This window comes from Meles meles, chromosome 8 (genome assembly GCF_922984935.1).
Source record: "Meles meles chromosome 8, mMelMel3.1 paternal haplotype, whole genome shotgun sequence".
In the NCBI taxonomy this organism is placed as follows: Eukaryota; Metazoa; Chordata; class Mammalia; order Carnivora; family Mustelidae; genus Meles; species Meles meles.
The window spans coordinates 8,231,687-8,249,178 of record NC_060073.1 but is presented as its reverse complement, the minus strand read 5'-3'; the positions used below and the strand labels follow the sequence as shown (position 1 = coordinate 8,249,178).

The 17,492-nt window shown below is 43.0% G+C and overlaps 1 protein-coding gene across 3 annotated transcripts in view; it reads right to left on the bottom strand.

Annotated features, from left to right (window-relative positions):
- ATL3 (atlastin GTPase 3) overlaps window positions 1–17,234 on the bottom strand; it is a 46,961-nt gene extending 29,727 nt beyond the window's left edge. Inside the window, exons 1-3 of one of the 3 annotated variants that reach the window (XM_046016062.1) lie at window positions 17,169–17,234; window positions 4,776–4,990; window positions 4,492–4,635 (exon numbers count right to left, since the gene is read on the bottom strand). In XM_046016062.1, coding sequence (XP_045872018.1) covers window positions 4,492–4,635; window positions 4,776–4,982 — 351 coding nt within the window. In that variant the 5' untranslated portion in view covers window positions 4,983–4,990; window positions 17,169–17,234. Of the gene's footprint in view, window positions 1–4,491; window positions 4,636–4,775; window positions 4,991–16,816; window positions 17,096–17,168 lie in introns of those variants that run through there. The other 2 variants (XM_046016060.1, XM_046016061.1) reach the window with 2 other exon arrangements.
- Between the last annotated feature and the right edge of the window lie 258 nt (window positions 17,235–17,492).

Below are 17,492 nucleotides of genomic sequence, written 5' to 3'. Positions count from 1 at the left end.
GCCTCTCTGCCTACTTGTAAAATCTCTGTCAAATAAATAAAATCTTTAAAAAAAAAAAAAAGAAAGAAAAGAAATGTTATTAAAAGGGTAGATCTCATGTTAAGTGCTCTTACCACAGTAAAAACAAGGAAAAAGAAAGGATATGTTCACCAATACTTGCACATGAATGTCACGGTAGCATGATTCGTGATAACCACAAAGTAAAAATAACCCAAGCATGCTTCAAATGATGAAAAGATAAAGTGTGACGCGTCCACACAACACAGTATTATGCGGCCACAAGAAGAAATGAAGTACCGATGCATTCTACATCGTGGATGGGTCTTGAGGGCACTGGGCTGGAATCACCAGCACCGGGCTGGTTGGGTGGAGGGGTCAGGAAGGCCAGACACAGAGACCACAGATTATATGACTCCGTTTTTATGAAATGCCCAGAAGAGGCAAACAGATCCGTGGAGAAGGAAAGTAGATCAGTAGTGGCCAGGGGCTGGGACAGGAGGGAAATGGGGAGTGACTGATGATGAGTAGTGAGTTTCTTTCTGGGGTGAGGAAAATCTTCCAGAAGCAGATGGCGGTGATACTTGCTCAGTCTCATGACTACACTAAAAACTGCTGAATTATGTACTTTTAAAGCATAAATTTTATGATATGTGACTTAGACCTCAATGAAAAAGAGCTCAAACTGGCATATATTTACTAACTAGAAAAATAAGCCTGTATCAGGGAAACAAGAAGACTAAAGACAGGCTCTTGAGGAACAGGAGTCATACACACACTCAGATAAAGTGCTGGATATTTGGGGGAAATGGTATTCTTTCTTTCTTTCTTTCATTCATTCATTCATTCATTCATTTATTTATTTGACAGAGAGAGATCACAAGTAGGCAGAGAGGCAGGCAGAGTGAGAGAGAGGGAAGCAGGCTCCCTGCCATTCATTCATTCATTCATTTATTTATTTATTTGACAGAGAGAGATCACAAGTAGGCAGAGAGGCAGGCAGAGTGAGAGGGAGGGAAGCAGGCTCCCTGCCGATCAGAGAGCCCGATGCAGGACTCGATCCCAGGACCCTGACATCATGACCTGAGCCGAAGGCAGCGGCTTAACCCACTGAGCCACCCAGGTGCCCCAAAATGGTATTCTTTCATGCAGTGAAATGATAAACTGTGATAAGCCCTGTCAAGAACAATTTGGCAGAAGCTAGAAAAAGGCGGAATGGGCCTCTTGGACCTAGCAATTCCACTTCCAAGTGGCTTTCTAATGCTCTGAATCAGAACACAGAGAAAGAAAAGTATACTTACCATTCTGACTAAATACACACATACATAAGGCTGAAACTAAATTTATCTGTTTACTGCACTCTAACACTTTTCTACTGTTCTAGTTTTTTTTTTTTTTAAGATTTTATTTATTTATTTGACACAGAGAGAGATCACAAGTAGGCAGAGACGCAGAGATAGAGGAGGAAGCAGGCTAGAGCCCGATGTGGAGCTCGATCCCAGGACCCTGAGATCATGGCCTGAGCCGAAGGCAGATGCCTAACCCACTGAGCCACCCAGGCACCCCTCTAGTTTTTTTCTTTTTAAATACTGGTCATGAGCCAATAAATTGATTTCTCTACCATTAACAGGTCACGGTCAGAGTTTAAAGAACCTGGAGTCATGCTTGCACATTTACTCAAGGAGACATTTAACAGATCATTCACTGTAGCAAGGATTATAAAAATTTAAAAAGAAAGAAAGAAAGAAAAGAAAGAAAGAAAGAAAGAAAGAATCTACATGTTCACCAGTGGGTAGATGGGCAAATAAGATATATTCATATGAAGACTACCACATAACAGTTAAAAAGAATAAACTGGAGCCACATATTTAAGAATGTAGATTTTTAATTAAAAAGTAAAAACAAATAATCTACTTTTAAAAAAGATTTTATTTATTTAAGAGAGGAAGAAAGAATGTACAAGCAGAGGCTTGACATCATCATCCTGAGATCACGACTCAAGCCAGAATTAAGAGTCAGATGCTTGACCAACTGAGCCACCCAGGCGCCCCCCCCCCATTATCTATTTCTTTAGCCAGATAAATTGTAAGCTAAAATCTCACCAGCTATATTAAAAAACAAGACAACCATTTGGGTAACTTCTAAAGAACTGCTTATTCATATGACATTTATCCAATATTATATTGATTTTTGAATGCTGTCCTGATCCTGCTGAAAGTCTGAACATAATATTTTTTAAAAGAGTAGAAATGCAACAATGAGCTATCCTTACACCTCTACTGGAATGGCAAAAACCGAGAAGACTGACAATATCAAATGCTGACAAGGATGCGGAACAAGAGAACTTTCACATTCGTTGCTGGAAAAAATGCAAAATGATACAGGTACTTTCGAAGACAGTTTGACAGTTTCTTACAAAACTAAACATCACCTTGCCATACAATCCGACAATCATTCTCCTTGGTATCTACCCAAATTAGTTGAAACTTTCAACACAAATGCGTACACAGCAGCTTTATTCATAACTGTCAAAACTGGAAGCAAACAAGTCTTTCAGTAGGTGAATGGATACACCGTGGTACGTTCAGATAATGGAATATTATTCAACGATAAAAAGAAAAGAGGTATCAAGTTACAGAAATAGTGAGGAACCATGAAAGCACACTGCTAAGTGAAAGAAGGCAATCAGAAAAGACTACACATTGTATGATTCCAACTACATGACATTCTAGAAAAGGCAGATTTCTGGAGACAGTGTGAAGATCTGTGGTCGCCACGAGTTGAGGAGGAGGTGGGAGCAAACAGGTGGAGCACAGGGTTTTCAGGCAGTGTTCCTACCATCTGAGACAGCAACAGTGGCTGCACTGTTACACACTTATCAAAACCCAGAGAACATACACACAAAGAGGGAACCCTAATGCAAACCATGGGCTTTAGTTAATAACAGTATATCAATATTAGTTCATTGGGGCGCCTGGGTAGCTCAGTGGGTTAAGCCTCTACCTTTGGCTCAGGTCATGATCTCAGGGTCCTGGGATCGAGCCCCGCATTGGGCTCTCTGCTCAGTGGGGAGCCTGCTTCCCCCTCTCTTTCTGCTTGCCTCTCTGCCTACTTGTGATCTCTGTCTCTCTGTCAAATAAATAAATAAAATCTTTTTTTAAAAATACTGGCTCATTAATTATAACAAATGAATCACATTAATACAAGATATAAATAGTAGGGAGAAACTGGCAGGGGAAAGGACCATCTGGGAATTCTGCATTTTCTGATCAATTTTCCTATAAACCTAACACTGTCCTAAAAAATAAAGTCTATTTATGTTTTTAAAGGTCAGGAAACCAAAACAATGTCAAAAAACATTGAGCTTTATAAAGGAGTCAATTCAACAAGATAAAAAAAAAATGAGGACACTACAAATGTTAGATAACTAAAAGCAAAGCTTGCTTACTACTAAGAGTGTAAAGATTTCCTAAACTATTATGAAAAATAAATAGAGCAGTTGCCCACCAATTCTATAGAAAGGGATCATATGGTCAAAAATAATTCTTTATTCCTAAAAAGAAAATTATGAAAGCATCTACCACACATTACCAGAAAAGGAGAAAGAGAGCAATGATACAAAACAACAGGACTAAAAGGAAAATTGTAGGGCCTGTTGAAACGCCAGATCTAAGAGCAGCTGTATTACTGACAGCTGTGAAAGCATGCTTTAGGACGGAACTAGAAATAGAAGGAATGGGTTAAAATCTGCTTAAGAAACAGCGACACCCCCAAATCCTCTCCGCCACTTTGAGAAGACACATGACTTGCTCCTGACAAAAAAATGTGGGGGAGGCTATAGGACAGTCACTTATTGGACATAGAAGAGATGGGGTAAGAGGTCTACTGATGGCTGGGGGGCAGGCGGGGTGCTCACACCTGCATGTGAGATGCCCTAGTGTTCCGTATCTGCTCAGCCCCCAGAAGAGTGGCAGGCAGGTCTATGCCACCCTCACAGGAGTAAGAAAGTAAAGAACAGAAGTAACCTCTCAAACACTTGAGGTCATTAACCCTTGGGAAGTGAAAACAAGCGGAGGGAAGAACAGGGCACTTGATAGCTACCTTTTGATTCTGATAGCTGTTATTTGTTAGAAACGCTATATTACTGAGGTGCCTTGGTGGCTCAGTCGGTTGGGCATCTGCCTTCGGCTAAGGTCATGATCCCAGGGTCCTGAGATGGAGCTCCACGTAGGGGTTCCCTGCTCAGCAGGGAGCCTGCTTCTCCCTCTGCCCCTCCCCCTGCTCATGCATTCTTCCTCTCTCAAATAAATCTTTTTTAAAAATTTTAAAAAATAAAAAAAAAGAAACCTTATATTACTATATGATCTTTTAAAATATACTCGTGTTATTTTTAAACCATGCACTTACATTATTTTCAGATGAATTATCAGAGTACACATTAAAGCTCTTGTTCTGTTGTTGTTTTTGTTAATTAACAAATCTTTTCTTCCTTACCTTCTTCCCACCGGGCTTCTCCACGGTGAAAACTTCACTCCAGATCTGAATCCCTGTTGTTTCTGGGTCAGAGCCCCCTCTCCATGAAAACCCTGTTAATGGTTCTTCTGAGTCACCCAACCAATTTGAATGGCCACCTTCCTTCTATAGGAAAAAAAAGAAATTTCCATTAAGTCTTAAATTTTGAGTAATTTTACATATCAAGGATAATCGACGAGCTTATTTTGCTCTTTTGGACACAAAAGTCTCATTTTCCAATCTGAAATGAAACAATTCAGGTTTACCTGGAAATATAAATATCGTAGCATGAAGTCCAGGAAGAAGGACTTGCCCTTTCGGAAGGCACCAGCCACCGACACCACCACCACATCAAGGTCTCGGATGTGGTCCTGCAAGAGAATGCTGGCCAAGGCTTTCTCTTCTAGCTCATAGGAATGCTGGTCTTTCTGAACCAAAACAACCTGCACTGGGCCAGGCTTTCCACTCTCCATGGCATCACCTAGATCGTTGTAGAGGAAAAAAAAAAATTAGTTTCAAATCTTCTTTAAATTTGTATTTTTGAACATGGGAAAAGCAAAAACTTCTTAAATGACACAAAAGCACAAACAATAAAAGAAAAAATGACAAACCAGACTCCATTAAAATTAAGAGTTTTTGTTGATTAAAAGACATTAATGGGAGGATGGGGTAACATTAAGGATGTCGGTCATGTAATGAGCAACAGGTATTACATAAAACTGATGAATCACTGACCTCTACCTCTGAAACCAGTAATACATTATATATTAATTAACTGAATTTAAATTTTAAAAAAGACATCATTAAGAGAAAGTAAAAATGAAAGCCACAGACTAAGAGAAAATACCTATATCCAAAGACTCACATCCAGAGTCAATATAGAAATCCATAAGAAAAGGACAGATATTCCAATTTTAAAACAGTAATAAGCAGGGCACCTGGGTAAGCTCAGCCAGTTAAGCGTCTGCCTTCGGGTCAGGTCATGATCCCAGGGTCCTTGGATCAAGTCCCAGGTCAGGCTCCCTGCCTCTCCTCATCCCTTGGCCCCTCCTCCCTGCTCGTGCCCTCTTTCCCTCTCACCCTCTCTCCCTCAAATAAATAAAAGATGAGCAGAAAGCCTGAGGCAGGGCTCAATCCCAGGATCCAAAGGCAGATGTTTAACCCTCTGAGCCACCCAGGTACCCCAATAAATAAAATCTTAAAAAAAAAAAAAGATTCACATCAACTTTATTTAAAATAGAACCAAACCAGAAACAATCCAAATGTCCATCTGCAGTAGAAAGGGTGCCTGCCACTGCTAAGCCTTTTAACATACATTTTATTTAATCTTCAGAATAACCCCATGTGGTAAATAATACAGGCTCATCTTTAAAAATAAGGAAACTAGGGCTTACAAAAGTTAAACATCTTGTCCAACGTGTTCCGGAGAAAAGCTTGAAAGTATCTTTATGTACTAGGACTTGCAGATCACTCTTAACAACCTGGTCAACATTTTAGGGGCAATTCTTTACCTCAAAATTAAGCACTAACTAGTAGTTTCCCTACCAAAGTTGAAAACAGAAAGATATCAATTCTCTGAAATTCACAGAGCCACTTAGCAGCTATGGATTTACAGAAAGTTTACAAAAAACTACCAGTGTGGCCTCAGGGATGAAGCAAAGCACTACTTCCCGAAGTGTAAGCCTGCGGCACTGGTACAGAAGGGGTTTTCGTGTAGTTAAAAGGACATTACTTTAATAAGTACGTATTTTCACGTGTATAAGGAAACAAAACCATGTTTTAATGGTTTACTACTTAGAAGAATGCTAAGTTTAAAAGATGAATCAATTCAAAGTAAGTTGAAAAACAAATATTAAGCAAAGCACAGTACAGGCGAGCAGATATGGCCAAAATCACAAACATGGTCCCCAAATTACTTTTGTCTGGAAAACACTGAAGGCTGCATGGTCACAGTAAGAAAGTCAACAAAACAGCCTGCCTGCCAGATTCTACCCATTGAGCTATGGGAATTACTACTCACTTTTTATACTTAAAATACCAGAGAGCAACAAAAGATTCTTCCCACTTTTATATTTTTATTAAACTAGTGGAAAACAAGTTATAAATATACTTAAACTGTCCCGATGCCCTTGTAATAAATGTGTATTACTATCTCTCTTTCCCATTACTGTCTGGGTAAGAAGGAAACATTTCTGTGAATAATCTCTTGCGGTCCTTTTTAATGCCACAACAGGAGGTGAATCCAGGACCTAAAGACCTTCAATCTTTCATACGAAAGAACAAGGGTGCCTGGGTGGCTCAGTTGGCTAAGCGTCTCCCTTCGTCTGCCTTCGGCTCAGGTCAGGATCTTGGGGTCCTGGGATCGAGTCCCGCATAGAGCACCCTATTCAGCGGGGAGTCTGCTTCTCACTCTCCCTCTGCTCCCCCTGCTTGTGCTCGCTCACTTTCTCTGTCAAATAAATAAAAATAAAATCTTAAAAAAGAAAAAAGAACTAACCAGTGTTAAGTACTGCGCAAGACTCAGAGCAGTTCCAAACCAAGTCCCTGAGGTGGCTGGTTGCTCCCCCAATAGTCATTTTCCTCTCCTGCTATGGCAACTGATTTTTAGCTGGGCATCTAACTGCCCCGAAGAACTCCATCTTCAACCCAACCTTGCAGCAGGGATTATCACTGTGTGACTAAGTTCAGACTGGAAATGATACAGCAAATTCTGGGGTAGGCACTTTCCCCTTTCCTGCTCTCTGGATGTATTTGGGGGAGGGAGTCATCAAGCACCAGGTGCATGAGGGCAACGCCCCAGAAATACTGGAGCAACAAGAGAGGTAGGGCCTCAGACTTCATGCAGCAGAACTGCCCTGCTGGCTCACTTTTATGTGAAATAAATAAGTAAATAAATGTCTACCTTGTTTAGATAGCTAATTTGAAGGCTCTATCGGGTACAGCCAAACCCAGGAACCAGTTTAAGAGTCCCCCAGGACCTCACAATTAAGTTCATGATACTGGCTCTTTCCATTTCATCTATTAAACCATTAAAGTCTACCGAGCAATGTGAATTACGACACAAAGCAGGCACACAACAGACGATCACAGGAAGAATGAATCCGACATGCTGTAATATAGTAGAAGGCCACAACCCTGAGAATGCAGGTGGTTCTGCCAGAGCAACAGACACAGAAGGTAAGGTTCCCCGGGCTACTGACAAGACGGAATAACCCAATGACAGGAACGTATGCAGTTGTGCACAATGAGCTGTACTTCAAGAGAAGCTGAAGACCTCTGAGGACAGTTGCGGGGGAAAAGGTGATAAAGCCCTTCACTCAACTCTTCCTCTCCTTCTGCCTAGAGCACAGTGAAAAGAAGAGAAAACCAGACGGCGTTTAGTTGGAGGAGCGGGGCTGATCTTGCATTTCTCTTCGAACGGCTTACTGGGCACACTGGATTTAGAAAGATCTCGCTCCTCTGGTTTCCATCCACTTAAGGGGAAAATCACTGTGAACTGCACCCATCACCAATAATCCAATTTAAACAAATAAAGTTGCTCACTTTTCACCATCTCATCTTTCTCTCTCATTTTCTAAGGTAAGACAGTACCTTTTTAAAAAAAGATTTATTTATTTTGAGAGAGAGCAAAAGGGGAGAGGAGAGAGGAAGAGGGAATCTCTAGCAGACACGGCACTGAATACAGAGCCTGACACAGGGCTCACTCTCACGACCCTGAGATCGTAACTGGAGCCAAATCCAAGAGTCGGATACTCAACCGACTGAACCAGCCAGCCGCCCCCAAGACAGTATCACTGATTTTCCAAGGAAAAAACTTTACTTTTACGCACTCCTTTCCAGGCGTCATAGAAATGCCCTTTGCTCTTTAAAAAAAATTGCTAAAGGGGTGCCTGGCTGGCACAGTTGGAAGAGTATGCAATTCTTGGTTTTGAGGTCAGGAGTTCAAGCCCCACCTGGGGGGCAGAAATTACTTAAATGAGTAAAACTATAAAAATTTTAACAACAACAAAAAAATGTCCTTTGTCGATTTATCCCCATATCTCAGTCTCCCCAATCCCTTAAGATCTCTTAATCAAAACCTCAGGACCTTCTCCCTTAGATCTTACCACCTCCCCATCTTTCTCGCCTGTTAGGTACTATCCCCAAGCGTTGCTCTAATGATGCGATCTCACCCATTAGGGCTGACCTCCTTCAATACAGTACAGAAATGCATCACGACAGCACTACATAAGTGCTATCCAAACACTTTATGGATCAAGGGCTCAAAGCTAAATCTCCATCCTCTAAGTCAAACCCTTTCACCATTCTCCCCACTGCCTTGGTTCCTCTTATTCCTCACCCCCCTCATCCTCTCAGGCAAATTTACTTTCACTGGTCTTTCTACTGAAGAAACAGGATTCTGGTCCTGACCTGCCTTGATTCCAAAATTTCAAATATATGACTTATTCAACCACTTGTTCCCATGGCCTGAAAAGCACATCCCCCCCCAACTCCAGGCAAAGACTGACCCTTCAACATCCACCTTCTCCTCCCTCTGGCCCCATCCTCTGCCTATCACTTTACATGGCATACTAAAAAGGAAAAAAAAAACAAAACACATTCTGGAGTCTAGATACAGCAGGGCTTGAATGCTTCCTTTCTCCCCTCTAGAATGTAAGCTCCATTAAGGTAAGAATTTTTGTCTCTGCTGTTCAATGCTATATCCCCCAAGATCCCAGAACAGTGCCCACACATAGTAGATATCCAAAAAAATATTTCTGGAATAACTGAATGAACTCCACCACTTAGTCTCAATGTAACTATGGATAAATTTCTAACCACTTGCAGGTCCATTTATTTAGAAACTGAATACTTGGGGCTCCTGGGTGGCTCAGTGGATTAAGCCGCTGCCTTCGGCTCAGGTCATGATCTCAGGGTCCTGGGATCAAGCCCCTGCATTGGGCTCTCTGCTCCACAGGGAGCCTGCTTCCTCCTCTCTCTGCCTGCCTCTCTGCCTACTTGTGATCTCTGTCTGTCAGATAAATGAATAAAATCTTTAAAAAAAACAAACTGAATACTCATCTCAAAGCCCAGAGTCTAATACATACTAGAAACCCAATAGTGGTCCCACTTTCCTATTAACCTCATACATACTGTATTATCCCACCCATTCTAATATTAATATTAATCATGATTTACCACTCAAATGGGAACTTCTGGGGAGTAGGGAAACTGTTATATTCAGCCCCAGTATCTAAAAGGAAGAGTAACAGTCTCCTAGTATTGTGAGCACTAAACCCAGTAATACTTGTCAAGCACCTCAATAAAAACCAGTTTCTTCCCTTCCCCCTTGCAGTCTTCTTTCTTTCTGGGCCAAACTCCTCGAAGGTGTGTCTTCATTCCCGTACCTACCCATTCCCTTCTCATTACCTAGCAACCTGACCTTCCTCTCCACCTCGCTGAAACTCTCCACTAGTTTATCAATCACCTGACTTGCCAAATCCAATGGCCCTTCCTCGATTCTCACTCCACTCTCTCTGCATAACAAAACACAACTGGCATCTGCTTCTCGAACTCCTGAAAACCTTTGGTCTCAGAGACAGGGCCCATTTCTAGCTCCCTCCCAACCTCTTCACCATCTTTTGCTACTTCTTTTTCTCTTCGGCCTCCTCTGAGCCTCCTCTGAGCGCCGCGGGGGGCTCTGCTTCAGTTTCAAAGTTCTCCCTTACTCCCTCAATGAGCTCTTTATTCCTGTAATTTCACTATACCCTCTTTTGGTGACGCAACGTCATTAATTCCCAACCTGCACTCAGGAACCCACAAATGCCTCAGGGACAGATGCACCCAGATACTCCACCATCACCTCCTTCTCAGGAGTAGTGTGTAGAAATATATGGGCACTAGAGTCAAGAGACGAGTTCCTGTTCCAGTTCTACCACTAAGAGCCTATGTGACTCTGGGCATCTAGTCTGTGGTCTCAAGAGTGAAATGAGTCAAGATTTAACTTCTAGAAACCTCGAGGACTAACACTTTCTATGTCTATTTATGGTATTGTCACAATGAATCCTCAGTTACTCCACTTCTTTCGAATCTCTACTTCTCAGCCTCCACAGCTTCCCTGACTCTATCTTCCTTTATATCGTATAGCTCCAAATCCAATTACTTCCTTTTTTTATATATATATTTATTTGAGAGAGCAAGCATAAGAGGAGTGGGGGAAGAAGGCACAGAGGGAGGAGGAGAGAGGATCCTAAGCAGACCCCACACTGAATGTGGAGCCTGACACAGGGCTCAATCCCACGACCCTGAGACCACAACCTGAGCTGAAACCAAGAGTTGGGCACTAAACCGCCTGCACCACCCAGGCACCCCTTATTTCTCCCTTCTATGACTTAAGCTTGTTTAGCTTGTTTTGGCAAACGTTGTTATTCTCTGGTGAGGCAGAATGTACAGGAGAAAGGCCTTCCCTAACACTCAGGGCCCAGCTGTACAACCACATGATTAAATCGTTTTACTTCTCTGGGTCTCAGTTTCCTCTACAAAACCAGGCAGTTAGGTGAAGCTATTTTCTAGCTCTAAGATTCAATGAGTCTTCAACAACTGAAAATTTCCTGAATGTCTAAATTGGCCAAACTTGCTAGGTAACCTATACCTCCCTTGGGTTAAATTTAAAATGTACAGGCCTGGCTGAAGAACAGATCAAAAATTATAATGATAAAAACATTAAAGCAACTTGCTCAGTAAGGGCTCACACAAAAGTTTCTGAGGTTTGGGGTTTTTGTTTTGAGGGGTTTTGGGGGGAGGGAGGAGGGGTTTCCCCTAATTGCAATGAAATTACTCCCACTTCTCAGGAATCTTAAACTCTGGAGATATTACCTCCAGGAATGGTATTAGAAAAACCTTTAGGGTGCCTGAGTGGCTCAGTGGGTGAAGCCTCTGCTTTCCGCTCAGGTCGTGATCTCAGGGTCCTGGGATCATGTCCTACATGGGGTTCTCTGCTCAGCAGGGAGCCTGCTTCTTCCTCTCTCTCTCTGCCTGCCTCTCTGCCTACTTGTGATCTCTCCGTGTCAAATAAAGAAATAAAATATTTTTAAAAAGAAAAAGAAAAACCTTTAGGGGACAACCTTTAATGATTTTCCCTTTAGTAAAGCAATTATTTCCCAAGATCTAGATAAGCACTCTGAGACAACAGTAATCCTCATTTATATGAACAGTTAATGTTTATTTAGATGAAGAGCTGATGCTGTATTACATTCATTTATATGAATAACAGAAGAGACATTTTGTACACATAGATATGGCCTGACTATAGCCACATCTGTCATCCATTTACATATAAGTGAACTGAAACCCAATGTTTAAAAAAAAAAAAAAAAGACGAGTAGACCAAATACTGTATCATACTGCCAATTCTGATTATTGCTGTAAATAGTACACGGTAATACTGAATCAGCCATCATTTCAGTTATGTAGGAAGTGCTGAAAAATCTTGGATAATTAAAAAGCCTTTCAACAGTCCATGTGGAAGCTACAAACTTTTTTCTGATTACTTTCAAAGTACTGATTTAGCCTTTACTTCTGGCACAACACACCTTAAGCCAGACTAACCAGTAGGTTTAAATGTGCCTGTTCAAATAATCTCTGTAATAACCGCATTCAACAGCCTGGCTCTGCACTAAAATGAGAAGAACAGACAACCCAAATAGAAAGAAGCTGTAATTCTCATAAGGAAAACTGTAGAGATCGGAGCAAATGACAGCATTAACTCTTCTAGAATGATCTAACTCTGAATGTTTGTCTTAAAGATGTTTTATTTGAGAGAGAAAGAGAGAACGCACAAGGAGGGGCAGAGGGACAGGGAGAGAGAATTTCAAACAGACCCCCTCACTAAGCGAGGAGCCCAATAGGGCTCCATATCTCATGACCCCAAGATCACAACCTGAGCCGAAACCAAGAATCAGACACTCAACTGACTGCGCCTCCCAGGAGCCCCTGCAGCTACTTTTTAAAAAGTCTTTTAGATTGGGGTGCCTGGGTGGTTCAGTGGGTTGGGCCTCTGCATTCAGCTTGGGTCCTGATCTCAGGGTTCTGGGATGGAGCCCTACATAAATAAATATAAATATTTATTTAATATTAAAAAAAAAAAAAGTCATGGGGCACCTGGGTGGCTCAGTGGGTTAAAGCCTCTGCCTTCGGCTCAGGTCATGGTCTCGGGTCCTGGGATTGAGCCCCCCATGGGGCTCTCTGCTCAGCGGGGAGCCTGCTTCCTCCTCTCTCTCTGCCTGCCTCTCTGCCTCCTTGTGATCCCTCTCTCTGTGTCAAATAAATAAATAAAATCTTAAAAAAAAAAAAAGTCATTTTAAAAATGCAAAAGTAGCTGCAGAGGCTAAATAAAAGTCACTGAGACTACTGAATCATCATCAGCCTTTCCAGTTCTACGGAAAACATACATTCTGGGGGCGCCTGGGTGGCTCAGTGGGTTGAGCCTCTGCCTTCAGCTAGGGTCATGATCCCAGAGTCCTAGGATCGAGCCCCGCATCGGGCTCTCTGCTCAGCAGGGAGCCTGCTTCCCCTCTCTCTCTCTCTCTCTCAGCCTGCCTCTCTGCCTACTTCTGATCTCTGTCTGTCAGATAAATAAAATCTTAAAATATATATATATATATATATATACACATTCTAAGAAATAAATTCTATTAAAAAACATTATAGGGGAAAAAAAGTTTAAATTCCCTCAAATACTTGAAAGGACCATCTGAACAGTGATAAACTCAATGAAACTAACTGGAAGCAAGTACAACTACTCTTTCAGAAAATTCATACAGAATTGAGTTCATCAATTCAACAATGCAGACCAGGGTTTCTCAACCTCAGCACTACTGGTATCTTGGGCTGGGTAATTCTTCGTTGTGGGGAGCTAGTCTGTTCATTGTAGGATATCTGGCAGCAACTCTGGTCTCTACCTACTAGATAACAGTAGTGCTACCCTTGGTTCTAAAACCCAAAAATGTCTGCAGATTGCTAGATGTCCCGTCGCAGCAAAATCCCCCCAGGTGAAGAACCACTACGGCAAAGCTGGCCCCAGTGATCATCTTTACTATTCAGAGTTCCAAAGAGCGTATTAACTACAGTTTCAGAAACATTTCACTGAGTAGAGTGTATGACTCAGGACAAAGTTATGCCTGAGTTTTCCACTCTCCTTTTGAAACACATTTACTAAAGGGCAAGAGGAACACACCCAAAACCAGAAGCACACCATTTTATGCCTTTTTCTCGATGGCAGTCTTTAAAGTCCCTAACTCAGGCAAGGCCAGGGAGAACGCATCATCATGTATGATGGTAAGCCCTCAGCCAACTCAAACTGCTGGGTGTGGTTCCATTTTGCTGATGGTTGGGAGTGCTTTCATACAGTCTATTTTGTCTTAAGGCAGTAAGTATGCTGGTAGATACACGTACATTTTTAAAGCTGTTTCAATGAAAATACTACCTATACCCTACAGAAGAGAATATCGGGGAAAATTTACATTGCAATCAATTAAAGGGTTTAAGAGAAAACTTTTTCTCAATTCATCTGTCACAACGAATCTTTATACGTTAGCACAGAATGCTGAACAAAACCACATTTTGTCAATTTTGTAGTGGTTTATGGATTTATAAAGACCAATTATGACTAAACAGTACTTAAGATTCTGAAATGCAGAGACTAGGTTAAATCTAAAAATGACGCCAGGCTATGCTATAGAAAATTTTTTTCTATTTTTTCTATTTTTTTCAATTTTTTTGCTATTTTTTTAATAGACTGAGTTCAATATTCATCTTATTTGACTCTTCCCTAAAAATAAAAAATCACCAAAATCAGGGTGCCTGGGTGGCTCAGTTGGTTAAGCGTCTGCCTTTGGATCAGGTCCTGATCCCAGGGTCTTGGGATCCAGCCCTGAAATGGCTCCCTGCTCACCAGGGAGACTGCTTCTCCTTCTCCCTCTGCCCCTCCCCACTGCTTGTGTGCACAAGCGTGCTTGTCCGCACAAGCGTGCTTGTCCATGCTCTCTCTGTCTATCAAACAAATAAAATCTTAAAAAAAAAAAAAATCACCGAAATCCAAAACACCTGAGGGTTTTGCGTTCCAGATGAATAAGGCTTTCTTAATTGTCAATATTTGACTTGAATTCCTTATGATTTCAAGACATAAAAAGTTACTTATTTTTTTTCACTGACTATACCAGCAAAGTCTATTTCCTAACTTATAATATGCTTTAGCTGTGAAATACATCAACAAGTTCTCTCAATATACATGCTAATAAAAAGCATCCTTTACAAATTTCCAAAAAGCATCAACTTCTCAATACACTGATATTATAAATCAAACTTCCTATTAAGTAAACAAATCAATTCAAATGTAAGCAACCACCTATAGGAAAATTTTATTCTATATTAGTATGCAAATTAGAATTACTCAAGGTTCTTTTTTTAACGTTGCCCGGCCCCACAATGAATTAAATCACAATCTGTGGGTCCCATGCACTGTCAGGTTTAAAATACCACAGGTTATTCCAATCATGCAGCAGACTGCAGATCCAAAAGCCCAACTAAAGGTTTTTTTCTTTTAAATAAAATCTTTCCCCTCACTCTTCCCCCTTTGATGTTTTTTAAAGAATATACTCCCAAAACCTCAAAGACAACTTGGGAAAATGTTTTAAAATTTAGATTAACTTTAAAATGCAGCTGTGTTATTTGAACAATTTTTCAGTTCACAAGGCCATAGAAACTTTAACAGGTATGCCTAGTCATTATAGGCAAATTCTACTTCTCAACAAGTTCACACAACCTGGCATTCCCTATTTCGCTGGAATCTTAATATGCAGCCAAACTGTTAAGTGACCTAGCACTGGGAATTGGGGGAGGTAGAGAGAATTTTATATTAATTTATTGCTTCTTATAATTCTCTATTATCTCATTTTAAATTAGTGTGCATTTATCCTTTATTCTAAGACTCAGAAATCATAAAAATGAAAAACACACGAGCTCCACCATAGAACACCAAGTTAACGAAGCCTATTCTAAACAACTTCTATTGAGTGAAAGCTACAAAAAGTATAACTAGTACACGTACCTATCCTGTTGTCATTTTTCCTAATTTCACGGTTACTCCAATGAGAGAGTAAATGGTAGCTAATAAAACAACGTGCTGTACTACTGTTAATTCTTCATTACACACAAATCCTTTTCATCCAAGCCTTTCCTTTACAGGTAGTAAAACATAAACAGGGATTTCTAGACTGCAAGCTAGTTCCTATGGAAAGTGGGGGGGGAGGCACTAATTTGAATTTCAGTTCACTGCACTACTGAACACTTGACATGGATTAAAGCCACGTAGGTTTTGCTTCTCCAAAAGCAAGACAAAATGTGAAACTGCGTTTTTCGTCCGTTACCGTTAGTTCTTTTCTCCCTTTCACCAATCATTCCACCCAGCTTCGTATTCAACTTTGAGGGCTGAGATTTATTAAGATTCTTCAGTGTTTTCATTTTTTGCCTTTAGATTTCGCAAGTGAAACTTCTGGCGATTTCAAGAGCATACACATTAAGCAAGAATAAAGCCAGGTAAAATGACAGGTGAAGTATCCCTCAATCTTTGATGACTTTCCACTTGGTTTTTCTTTTACCATTCTTTGTGTCTTCAGGGAAGCGAGAGAACAACGTACGTACGATCCCAAACGTACTAAAAGAACTTCCTAAAAAACCATTAAGGTCACATTCTTTCATCTCGTTTATGGAAAGAAGTACGGGTTTAAAATCAACTTTCCTAATGCCTGCCAGCGCCTCGAGGTCGTTAGGAAAAAATAAAGCTTCCAACTCCAAGACACTTCGCAGCCGTCCAGCGCTTTGTCAAAGACAAAGCATCTACCTTCCCGCTAGGACCGGGACCCCGGTTGCCAGCCCGCGAGCCTGCGGAGCGCCAGGCGGGAGGGAGCCGCAGCCCCGGAGCGCGGGGTTCCGCCAGGGCGGGGCCGCAACTTCGGGGCGCCGCCCGCCCCCCGGCCCTAGAGCACCGCGGGCCTCCCCCTAGCGCTGGGCCCAAGCGCCGGGCCCGACCGCCGACGGCTGCCGCTCCCACCGGGAGTCGAAGGAAGGGCCGCCCGCGCCCGGCCCGCCGGGCCTCGCTAGCAGTCCCCGGCCCCGAATTCGCGGGCCGAGGGTACCCCGGCGAGGGGCACAGGGTCCCAGCCCCGGGACGAGGAACGGGCGGCGGTGCGGGCGGGCGTTCTCCTCGGAAGGAGTCGGGAGGGCGGCGGGGGGGCCACGGAGCGGGCCCGGGGAAAATTGGGCGCCTCACCTGCTCCTCCCGAGGCAGCCACTACCGCTCGCTGAGGGGACAACATGGAGCCTCCGCCTTCAGCAGAAGCAGCAGGGGCGCAGGGAGGGGCGGGCTGAGTCGGGAACTAACCGGGCCCAGGAGGCGGGAAACGGGCGGGGCCTGGACTCTAGAAGAAAGTGGGTAGAAGAAGGGGCACGCAGAGCTCCGAGGGAACGAACACAGGGCGGGTCTACGAGGCCGGACGGACCGCCCTCCCCGCGACGGGCACTGGGATTGCCGAAGCCGGGGGGCGAGAAGGGGAGGCGCACCCGGCTGAATCCCGCCACGGCCCGACGCGTACGCTGGAGCGCGCGAGCGGGCCGCGGGCTACCTGGGAGTGCGCCTTGGGTGCGATGGTCCGTTGGGAATTGTAGTTCCACGCTCTCTGGGTGCCCCGCCTATTCTGCGCACTCATCTGGGGCGGGGAGGAAGCGGAAGAAAGGGAAGGGGCTTGGCGCGCCTGTTCGACGACTGAACTACAACTCCCAGCAGGCCATCCGGGGAGGGGAGGGGAGGGGCGGGCCGGCTCAGGCCAGGGATCGCCCTCCCGCCCCGCCGAGATCCAAGCCTTGAGACCCGCCCCGGGGCGGAGGACTTGGGATGACCCGCCGCTAACCGCCCCCTGCCGCGTTTGACTGCTTCAGTGTACTTAAGG